Raw genomic sequence first — 12,348 nt, forward strand, 5'->3', positions numbered from 1 at the left:
AGCCCTCTTTATTTTTCCATGCCTCCTGGGCCTTTGCACTTGCTTTCCCCTCCACCTGGATTGCTCTCTCCCAAGATATCTCTGTGGCTCCTTCTCTCCCTTCATTCAGGTCTTCCCTGATTTGGCTGACTTGGTATAAAATTACCTCCCTTTATCCTGCTCCCTTACACTGTTTTATGTTTCTTCACAACACTCATTACTGTTAACACATTTTGTTCGTTTATTTTGTGTACCATCTCCCTTGAGCAAAGTATAAGCTCTTTGAGGATAGGGATTTGGTCTGTCCACTGGTACCCCCAGCACCTAGAGCAGTGCTTGGCACATGGTAGATGCTTGATGCCATATCTGGTGAACAAATGGACCGTAACCAATGACTCATGGGTCACAATCCATGTCTCCAAGAGACTCTGATCCAATGAAAGAAACTTGTATAGAGAAACAAAATCTAAGTAGGCCAAAAGCTTTAATGAGGGGGTGAGGAGGAAGTAGTTCTTTTTACTCAGGTGGCCAGGGTGGCTTCCCAAGGGGGGAAGCACGGAGCTTTTCTTGAAAGATTAGAGGAGTTCTGAACATAGAGAAGAGAAAAGCAGTTATAGGTGAAGAAAGAGCCCCAGCAGGAAATAAATAGCATGTTTATTGATCAGTAAGAGTCCAGTGTGGCTATTCCACCACGATGGAAAGATGGAGGAGGAGGTCACATAAAGCTAACTCTTAAAGGTCATGCCAAGGAGCATGGATGTTCTTCTGTCTGCAGCGGAAAGGCAGTGACATTTTTTGAGGGAGATGACATGATCTGGCCTGTTTCAGAATAATAATAATAATAATAATAATAATAATAAAAAGACTATTCAGAATAATAGAAACTGCCATTTTGTGGACACCTACTATGTGCCAGATACCTTATCTATATCTTCTCATTTAATCTTTCCAACAAACTTGCAAGGTAACTATTATTCTGCCCTTACTAAAGTAGTGGAGATGCTAAGCTTTGAAGAAGCTCACGCTCACACAGATAATATGATGAAATTGAGATTTAAAGCCTGATTTCCAGATTCCAAGGTCTGTAATTTTCAGCCTTGCCAGTGGTTCCCCATTGCAGGTGGTAGAGGGGTCCTATGTGGGACTGGGGCTGCTCACTAGCAACACTCACTCTGACAGTCTGGCAAAAAGCCCCCAAATTTGTTTTCTTTTTTTTTTAAAAGCTTGTTGGAGATTCTGATGCTCAGCCAGGAGTGGGGTCACTGCTCTTTGCTTCACTGAAGGAAGGATCAGAGGAGGAGCCTTGGAGGCAGGGAATCAAGAGACAACAGTATTTTAACAGTATTTTAGTTGTACATCAAGGAGATCATGAAAATGTGTGTTAAGACAACACTGGTGTAAAGGCAGATAAGAAGGTGAGTTGAATGCAGAGGAGAATGGACAGGGCTGAATGACAGATTGACTGGAGGGAAGGACCTTGAAACAATGAGAGCCTGTGATGCCATTAACAGTCACAGAGGATACAGGTTCTGGACAGGCTAAAGTCCATCGCTGCATCCTCTGAGATTTAATAAAAAGAAATGTTGTAGTTTGCCAGTCTCAAAACCAGGAACAGTCTGAGGCAGGGGCAACTTTGAGGGGGTCCCTGCAAACCTCTCAAAGCAGAGACATCAGGTTTCCTTCCTGGTCCCTGGGCAGCACACATCATCAATTGATTACCATTTCTCAGGGAGCAGGTCTCAGGAACCGATCTGTTCGGTGCCGCTCCAAGCAACAGAAGTTGGCAAATAGGCACAGAAGCCTGTTAACCATCTGGATTATGTGTCTCTATAAAGATAATGAGATGGCAACTGACTGCAATGGTAGCCATATAAAAAATGGGCCCTATATCCTATCCTAGCTTTGAGTGAGGGTCTCTGTCCCTCAATTTCAAGGTTAGCTATAACAAAACCACCATCCGTGAAAAAAAAAACCTCTGAGGCACATTGAATACAAACTGGAACATGTCACATAATCTGAAAGTGTCCCTTCTTGAATTTTTGTTGTTGTTGTCGTTCAACAAACACATATCACAAGCAAAATGCAATGACATATGTCACTTCTTGGGTGGTTGTGTGGGCTAAGAGGTGATATGACGGAATCTGCTGCTGTAGCAATGTTCCAAACATGTTCCAGGCAACTCCTCAGCCCTGGGCACTCTACTGCACATGATTAATTCTTAGCGCTGAAATAAGCTGTTTGGCGGGGGGGGCGTGGTCACTGGAGAACATGGAGGTGGGGAAGAGGAGTCCTTGCTCCCCCAGCAACCGGAAGCACATTGAGAAACCCAGAGCTCACTGAAAGAATGTTTTACTTTTTCTTCAATAAGAAAACAACTCACTCTCTTCTAACAATAACTACCCCACTTCCTGTGGATGCCAAGTGAAAGCCTGTGGCCTGGGTGAGGCTAAAGTCCAGGTCACACCTATCAGCCCATTAAAGACCCTTCAAGAATGGCCTCTAATAGCCACTTCTTTCTAAAGAAGGCATGCAGATCCAGGAGTCCAACCTAGCCTTTTGGTTGTGACACTGAGCCAGTTCCACCCTGATCATTGCCCATGTCTACCCAGTCTTCATGGGAAAAACCCATGGGTGTGAGTGAGAAATAGTAGGTGTTTGTCTTGTCTTAACCCCACCTCCAATCTCCTTGCTAACAGAATGCCCAGTCTTAATGGGACCAAGTCCTCTCATCTAATGGCACTGTGAAAAACCTGAGGATGAGGCTATGTAGCCTCATAATGCGGGGTCTCAGGTGTAAGTGTGCAGCAGAAAAACCTATGGGGTGTGATAAACTGCAGACTCCCCCCCCCCACTCTTCTGATTCAGAAATTGGGGGGTGTAGGGCCGATGATTTGTTATTATAAATATTCCCCCCAGGAGATTCTGATTCAATTTATTTATTTATTTATTTATTTATTTATTTATTTATTTATTTATTTATTTATGATAGTCAGAGAGAGAGAGAGAGAGAGAGAGGCAGAGACACAGGCAGAGGGAGAAGCAGGCTCCATGCAGGGAGCCCGATGTGGGATTCGATCCCGGGTCTCCAGGATCGCGCCCTGGGCCAAAGGCAGGCGCTAAACTGCTGCGCCACCCAGGGATCCCGAGATTCTGATTCAGAGGCTCAGTGGAGCAGAGTTTTGAGGTTCTAAACTCCTCTTTAGGAAAATAGGCACAAGCTGTGACTGCTTGACCTACTGGCCAGGAGGGTCTCCTGGGAAAGCTGTTGGCACCAGCATCTGCTGTCTAATTGGCACTCAGCCTCCTAGAAAATAAAATTTTTCAGAGTATACCCAGGGTGGTTGACTTGTGAACGTTTCTGCTTAGGATGTACAGTTCATGCATTTCTGGCTTGAAGTTTAGAATGTGGCTTTATTTACTTATTTATTTATTTATTTATTTTTAATTTTTTAATTTTTATTTTTTTACTTTTTTAATTAGAGTTCAATTTGCCAACATATCGCATAACACCCAGTGCTCATCCCGCCAAGTGCCCCCCTCAGTGCCCATCACCCAGTCACCCCAACCCTCCGCCCACCTCCCCTTCCACTACCCCTTGCTCATTTCCCAGAGTTAGGAGTCTCTCATTTTTTGTTACCCTCACTGATATTTTCACTCATTTTCTCTCATTTCCCTTTATTCCCTTTCACTAATTTTTATATTCCCCAAATGAATGGGACCATATAATGTTTGTCCTTTTCCGATTGACTTATTTTGCTCAGCATAATACCCTCCAGGTCCATCCACGTCAAAGCAAATGGTGGGTATTCGTCGTTTCTAATGGCTGAGGAATATTCCATTGTATACATAGACCACAGCTTCTTTAGTTTATATAATCCACTCATCTTTTGATGGACACCAAGGCTCCTTCCACAGTTCGGCTATTGTGGACATTGCTGCTGTAAACATTGGGGTGCAGGTGTCCTGCCATTTCACTGCATCTGTATCTTGGGGTAAATCTCCAGCAGTGCAATTGCTGGTCGTAGGGCAGAACTATTTTTAACTCTTTGAGGAACCTCCACACAGTTCTCCAGAGTGGCTGCACCAGTTCACATTCCCACCAACAGTGCAAGAGGGTTCCCTTTTCTCCGCATCCTCTCCAACATTTGTGGTTTCCTGCCTTGTTAATTTTCCCCATTCTCACTGGTGTGAGGTGGTATCTCATTGTGGTTTTGATTTGTATTTCCCTGATGGCCAGTGAAGCAGAGCATTTTCTCATGTGCTTGTTTATTTTTTTAAAGTGAACTTGAAGATAGCTTTTCTTTTAAAAAACTGAAACCAAAACATTCTTAGGGCCTTCATCAATGTTTTGAGATTTGGTCTTGAATATTAAGGACTAGCTGCAGATATATGATACTTTAGGACAAAATTGTTCTTATGGAGACAGCCCAGTAAGTGATAGCATTAGGTTTTAAGAAAGGGAAGGGAGCAGAGAATTCAGGAAGTTAAAGGACTCCATCTTATGACATCGTGGTTCTCTGAGTCAGGACCGGGGTTTATCCATCCCTTTGGTCTCACAACTCTAAGCACAGTGTTTGGCTTAAGGCAAAGACTTAATATGTATTTGCTGAATGAGTGATGAATGAACAATCTACTTTAAATAAAATAGTGAGAGAGCTGATTTTTAAGGTTCCTATTCCTCAAATTTCTAAGCCAGACATTTGTGGTTGCCTTCCCAACATCCATTTCCATCTTTCCCATTCCAACAGTACTCATAATTTTCCAGTTATGTGGATTACATATGGCTCATCCCTGATTAGTTCAGGGCAGCAGCATATTCCAATTCTTTGACCACAGCGTTGGAGTTAGGAATGGGTAACGCAAGTCAATCGAGACTGAGACTCAATTCTAAGACTTCGCTTAAAGTATCAGGAAAGTAAACTGTAGATACTTGCAACCAAGAGCATTGCAATTAGCATTAAAACTTAGAAACCACTTTTTAAAGTGGATTGTCATCAAGTAGACTAATTTTCTTTAGGAATAATGTCATAATTGGGACTAGCACCTCATGTTAAAAATCTGATATCACATAAGTGAAAGTTATGTCTAATAATAGGCAATAAAATCTAAGACATACCTAAACACTTCTATAACAATTAAAAATCATAATTTTTAGAACGAAGTCCTATAATATGGTAAAAATGTACTGCCTCTAGTAAATATATGAGAGATTTCATAGAACCAAATAATCACTAGAGTTAAAAAAAGTGTGTGTGATGGAAAAACGTGTATTCCATAAATGATACGCTAATGAGTTTGACATCAATATCTAAAATTAACTTTCAAAGGATGGTTTGTGAACATTTCAAAGAGAAAGGCTTGGTGATTCCTGAAGTTCAAAATGGGTTTAACAGCAGGTTATTTAAAATAAAGCAAATTTCACACTCTGAAATTTTTTGGATTTTCAGATCAGGAAAATGCTACAGTTTTAGTATATTTGAATTTGAAAAGTATCTCATGAAGCTCTGCAAGGCCCTAAGATTCCTCCTTCTGTTCATTCTTCAAGACCCATATACAGGGGCGTCTGTGGCTCAGTAGATAGGGTATATGACTCTTGATCTCAGGGTCATGAGTTTAAGCCCCATGTTAGGTGTGGAGCCTATTTGCAATTAAAAAAAAAAAAAGACCCACATGCAAATTTAACCTGTTTTATAGCCTTCTCTAATTCCAGGAAGTGGAGGAGTAGTATATTGTTACTAGAGCCATTTGCATTATAAGTTAATTGGTTTATATTTGCCTCCCCTACAAGACTGTAAACTGGAGAAAAGTATGGATCACAAGTTAGTCATTTTTGATTCCTAATATTTATGCTCTAACATGCAAGAGGTACTCCTGTTGTTTGCTGAAAGACCAAATGAATGGATGATAGTCTTGGGAATAATAGAGTAGCATGAGCTTGGGAATAATATGGTCACGTGAATTTATAAGTGGCCCAGCTCTCAAACTCAATTTATGGATCCAGGACAGCCAAAAGAGAGTTCTTTCTCAGTGATGCTCTGTATATACCTTTAGGCAAAGTGGTTTTGATGCCATGAATGGTACATCTGGCCACATACTCCTTTCAGTTTTGGAGTTCTGCATCACTAGAGGCCCTTAACTAGAGCCAGGATGACTATTAGTTGGATGTAATAAAAAGCAGTTTCATATATGCCATTAAGTTTGTATTAAATGGTCTCAACTATCCCTTCTGTCTAAAGTTTTGTGATTTCAGAGCAAATAATTTTTTTTAAAAAGCACAACTCGGTTAGACCCCTAGATCAAACTTAAAACCAATACACTAGGGTGAAATTGATATTGTAAACATGTAATTAGCAATGTGTTTTCTACCTTCCTTAGGACACAGTAGCACTTTTAAGAGATGTATTGGGTGGCCAAAGCTTCTTAGCAAAAGGCAAAATGAATTTGAGCCAATGCCATCTTTTCGCTTCAGCAGAGCTCTCTGCGGTGGCATTCACTCAACAAATATTTATTGGCTAGTTAATGTATGCAAGGCTGTGTGCAAAGCAGTGTGCAAAGCACAGTAAGTCATGGAACACCCAGTGCCTCTCACTACAGATATTTTGTTGATTTACTGTCAGAGCTCTTCACACTCCATTAGGAAACAAACAAACAAAAACATCCAATTACTAAGTCATTAGCACTGCCTTTTAAAATAGAAGATCAGAATGCAGAACATTAGATTGGAAGAGCCCTTAGAGACCCAGCACAACCCCTTTATTTCACAGATGGAAGAACAGACTCATGTAATAAGAATGAGGTGCCTCTATATATGCTGACATGGAAAGATAAAAGCAAGGTATTTGTGAAGTGAAACAAGCAAGTTGAAGGACACCAAGTACAGCATAACCCACTTTTTTTTCAAAAGGGAACAACAGCAAAATGCCTTAATATTAGGCATATATATTTTGAACACTTGGAAGGATATGCCTTCCAAAATTGACGGGGAAGTAGGAAGGAGACATGGAATATGGGGTAGAGGCTGGTTTGTCAATTATGACACATTTCACTCTCAGTTTTATGCATTTTGTAATGTTTTGTCTATTTTGCTTTTTTGTTTTGCTTTTGTAACAGATTTATACATGAACATATGTATATATGTGTCTCTGTTTGTGTGTATGCATATATTGATGTGTAAAATTTTAAGTGGAGGGGCACCTGGGTGGCTCAGTGGGTTATAGGTATGATTCTTGGTTCTGGCTCAGGTTGTGATCTCAGGGTCATGGGATCAAGCCCCATGGAGGGCTCTAAACTCAGTGAGGAGCTGGCTTGGGAATTCTCTCTTTCTGCCCCTTGCCCTCCTCACATTGGCGCCCTGTCTCTCTTTCTTAAATAAATAAATCTTTTCTAAAAAGTAAAGTGGAAGGAAAAAAAAAAGTCCTGAAAACTTGTAGGCTGTGGGTCAGGCTTGCTTCTGGGTTCACTCTGCATGCCAGTCCCATGCACTCAGAGATGCAGACCATATGCCAAGTTACTGAACCTCCCTGAGCTGTGGTTTCCTTGTATGCGAAACAGGGGTAATCATGGCAGCAGTCGCTTAGGGCTGTGGTGAGAATTTGAGAGTTCAGGCACACAGCTGGCACAGCGGCTGGCACAGGGCAGGTCTCACGGGTGGTAGAAACAATGGTAACATCAATAATGATGGTAATAATTATTCTTATTATTGCTGTCCAGAATCAGAGCCTGAACAAGAACATGGGTCTCCTGGCTGTCAGCACAGTGGGTTTCCCATCTACCACACTCCTTCTCTCTCTTGTTGGAGAATGACTTAGGCAGATTATACAAAGGAAAGAGAAAATGAGCTTGATGTGATGACAACTGCCTGCCTTCCTGAAGGGAGTTGAATTGCTGACTGATGACCAGATATAATCTGTTTCTAAGGTGTCACCCTGAGTGACCAAATATTATTCTTTACTATCTGTTGCTATTTTCTGTGGTAAATGTCATATGATATTACAGCTATAGGATGATCAGCTAAGAATGTAATTCATGGAAGTCAGCACATTTGCCCTTGTTGACCAACTCTGGGAAAAAAAAAAAAAAAAGGAAAGACCTAAATCAAAAGGCAGGGAGTTAGAATGAATATTTCTTTTTCCTAAGTATTCCTGAAGGGGGTCACAGGCAGCCTGCCCTTTGGGGTCCTGGCCAGGGGAGAGTGCTGTACAGCTCACTCTGACTAAAATCTCTCCTTAGTGGAAAAAGAAAGATTTGGGTTTTCAGTGCTGTGATGTGGGATTCCTTGTGTGCATTAAATCAACAGCAAGAATTGTTCAAAAGGCAGACCTACTGAAGACTTCTGGGGAGATTCTCATTTCAAATACTCACAGTATGATTTCCATATTGGAGGCTGGTATTCTTCAGCATCTAGAATAAAAAAAGAAAAAAAAAATCAATCTGTCATCCTGAACGTCAAACTGTCAACATGTGTCTTCTTTGGAGGAACAACAGTCTGTCAGCAGTACTTGCATTCTGGTCCCAGGGGGCCCTCTCTGCTCATTTATGGGACAATTCCAGCCATGAGGAAGGAAATGCGCATGGCAACCCTGGTGGACTCAACACCACTCTCTTCAGATCACTTACCACGACAGAAATCAATTGCTTAACCATTTTCATAGAGCTCAGTAAATCAGAAAAGATTTTTAAAGCAATTAACTTGATTGTACCCTCCAGTAATCCTTTCAAACAGTATTTACTTAACTTGGCATAATAAACATATAATTTATCTCACAGTTTCCCATCAGACCTTTAGCCCATTTATTAAGACTTGAGGGCAAGACGTAAAGTGGCAAGTATGTAATATTAAATCTGGGAAGTTGTGCAACTCCTCCACCAACTGAACTCCTAAAATGACTGGGTCTGACAGCAGAGACACTGATGATTCAATTGGAATTGCATTATCTCCTTGAATTTACTCCAATGTGTGACTTAGGAAATTTCTAGAACACCTCTCAGCAATCAGAAGTGTCAGAGTGAAAGAGTTACAACAAAACGGAGAGGATAAAATTGTTATTCATCAATCTAGAAAACAGACAATGGGAGAAAATCTGCTTGTTCAGTCAATTCAACAATCCCCGTGCTGACAGCTGAATTTATAATTCTGACGGAATTATTAGAGCCGTCCTGAACATGTAGCTAAGGCCTTGGTAAAACATACTTAGCCTAAACAGCCAGAGGGGAGAATCCTTTCCCTCAAATCATGAACACTGAGCTGAGGGGAGCCTTAAGAGTTCTCTAATTCAGCACCTTTATATGAGGGAACTGTTTTTTGTCACTCTGTACCCCCAAGGCATCAGACAGCCATCCTCCTACCACCTTTGTCCCTATGCTACTGTCACATACTACTTTCATGCCAAGGACTAGATCTTCTCTGACTTCATGCACCAAGATAGTTTGAGAATTTTTCCCCTCCTGAGAAACAAATATGCTATTTATAGAAAAACTAATGCAAGAGTGGTGAACTTCCCCAAATCCTACTTAATTACAGTTGTGTAGCTTAAATTAAATTCTTTCACAATTAATGTCTTGCTCTCTGGGGCTCACCCAATCACAGAGGCAACTAAATGCCTCCAAATGCAGTTTCATTCAAATAAATCCATATTGTTAGGTCTGTATAGAACTTACCTATGGATAATCAGCCACATAAGTGCACACTCAAATACAGTGCATTAATAATGGTTTACGCTGTTATTCAAACTTAGTTTGCCCATAAAAGTGAAATGCTTAATAGTTTCATCAAAGTAGAACAATATCTTGTAATAGTGAGTTTTTACCCCAAACCGGCCACTAATTTCACCCTATATATGACAGAAACCAACTTTAATGAAGTAACCTGAGTATTTGTTTAAAAAAACCATTCAAGTGAAATAAATCAAGTTGCCAAGTTTACAAAAAAATAAAAACATCTACACAAGGTCACCTCACCAGAAAAGTCAGGTCTTGTATGTTAAAATGTTTTTTGTTTGTTTGTTTTGTGTATGTTAAAATGTTGATGGCACTTTCAAAAATAGTTTTCTTTCTTTTTTTAGGTGAGTTTATTTTTGTTTATTTAAATTCATTTTAATTAACAAATACTGTACTATTGGTTTCAGAGGTATAATTCAGTGATTCATCAGTTGCTCATTACTTGAAGTGCCCTCCTAATGTCCATCACCCAGTTATCCCATCCCCCCCACACTTCCCCTCCAACATTTTCAAAGATAAAGATCAATACACACAAACACACACACACACACACACACCCCAGATTGTATAGAAATGTAAATCCCTGAGATGCCATCTACACAAAGCTATAATGTCTTATGATTTGGGATGAGATTTGTTCTGTGAGGAAGCATAATCCCCAGACCAAGATGTGGTCAAGAATGTTTAGTACCTAGAGTGCAATTCTCTGCATGTTGAGGGAAGGTCCCCAAAGAGAAGCAGGAGTCTTCCTAATGTAGGTTTTAAATATAGCTCACATGCTCCACATAGATCTTCTAAGGTCTTATCTTTTTAAAAAGCTTTATTTATTTACTTGAGAGAGAGAGAGAGGGAGGGAGGGGCAGTGGGAGAGGGAGAGAGAACCTTAAGCAGACTCCCCACTGAGCATGGAGCCTGATGACGCAGAGCCTGACATCATGACCTGAGTGGAAATCAAGAGTTGGATGCTTAACTGACTGAGCCACCGACGTGCCCCAAAGGTCTTCTTAACCAAAGTCAGAAGTTTAGATTAAAGGATCTCTCCCTGTTCATTAGAGTCTTGCTGTTTTGTGAAAAACCTAGCATTTTGTTTCATCTGAAACACTGGCTCTGAACTTTATAACTTTCATTTAGGCTGCCCTGAATGCTACAGAACAATTTATTCCTTTCTAATTGCTCCTTGTTAGCAATATTACATAGAGGTGAAGAAGGCCACCTATAGAGACTAGAGATCATGGGGCTTCCCTGCTTAAAACTCTGCAATGTCCTCCTTCCGCATTTGGCATAAGATATACAAACCTTACTGTGGTCTACAAGATCCTCGGCCATCTGGTCCCTGGCTGGCTCTTTGCCTCTTTTGCAGACATTTTGCCCTTTTACACTTACCCAGAAATGCTAACTTTCTCTATTTCTAGAGCAAGTCAAGCTCTTCCAAGTCCCCAGCCATTGCTCTTGTGGACCTTCCACATAAAATGCTCTCTAATACATCTTTGCATGGCTGACTTATTCCATTATGTAGGGCTCAGCTCACATGTCACTTCCCAGGGGCCTTCCCCAGCAATCTTGTGTAAAGTAGCCTTCCCCCACCTCTGGTCACTCTCCTTCATAGCATTTATTGCTGTCTGAAATTATTTATTGATTTGTTGGCCTGTTATTACTGGGCTCATCCCACTATTAGCCAAACTCCATGTAAACAGGAATTTTGCCTCATTCACTCTTGGCATCTGCAGCCCCAAGACAGGTGCCTGGCATGTAACAGACATTCAAATAGCATGTGTTAAGTAAGAAAACTCTCAAGGTTGAAATTTTACCTCTGCAATGACTGGCTGAATAACTTGAAGCAGGTTACTTAACTTCTTTAAGAGCCTCCCAATACGCATCTTTGTAAAACAGAAGAAATAAAAGTGCCTACCTCCTAACCTATCTCTTAGAGTCACTGTGGGAATTAAATGAGATACGGGATTTCAAGTTCTTGGGACAGCACCCAGCAAATAGCAAGTTCTTCATGTAGCCCCACTGATGTCATCATTGTGTTGTCAGTGTTACATCACCCCCCTCTCCTGCTTCTTCCCAGTTGTCTTCTGTCCCTAAGCCATAGCCATGACTATCTCTATTCGTACCCCTGGATCTGGAGCCTGTAATTAAGTTCCAGTGCTGTTGTCATGGAAGGTTTTTCTTTCCCATTAAAGAATTCAAAGTGAGAGGCCATTTGTCATGCTTCGGTGGAACATCTATAATTACCTTGGTCTTAGAGACATGTTTCGCAAACCACTAAAGCACACTGTTACGAGACCTGGGTCAAGAGACAAGGCGCAAAATATTTTTAATATGTTGAAATACATCTTAAACTGCCTCCAACACTTCCCTACCAGCATGCACATTTGCCCTGAGTTCATGGAATACTTTTCAAAGCTCTACTTTACACTGGGATAGCCTGACACTTTTTTTTTTTCTTTTTTCAAACCGGGAATAGGTTTTCTAGGTCATTTAGTTCACCTTCCTCATTTGGCAAATGAGGAAAATGAAACACAGAATGATCAAGTGGGCCTTCTCAAGGTCATAAACAAGGAAGAGGCCAAAGAGGGATAAAAGCCTGAAGCTTTCTGTCTTCCAGGCTTCTGACCCATCAGACAACTTTGCCAGGCATCCCACCCT

The 12,348-nt window shown here is 41.0% G+C and overlaps 1 protein-coding gene across 2 annotated transcripts in view; it reads right to left on the minus strand.

The window, feature by feature from the left end:
* Window positions 1-12,348, minus strand: part of CHN2 (chimerin 2) — a 296,328-nt gene that overhangs the window by 139,196 nt on the left and 144,784 nt on the right. For both annotated transcript variants that reach the window (XM_077856373.1, XM_077856374.1), the window contains exon 2: window positions 8,341-8,379. In XM_077856373.1, coding sequence (XP_077712499.1) covers window positions 8,341-8,379 — 39 coding nt within the window. The remainder of the gene's footprint in view (window positions 1-8,340; window positions 8,380-12,348) is intronic.

This window comes from Canis aureus, chromosome 18, assembly GCF_053574225.1.
Source record: "Canis aureus isolate CA01 chromosome 18, VMU_Caureus_v.1.0, whole genome shotgun sequence".
NCBI classification, from domain to species: domain Eukaryota; kingdom Metazoa; phylum Chordata; class Mammalia; order Carnivora; family Canidae; genus Canis; species Canis aureus.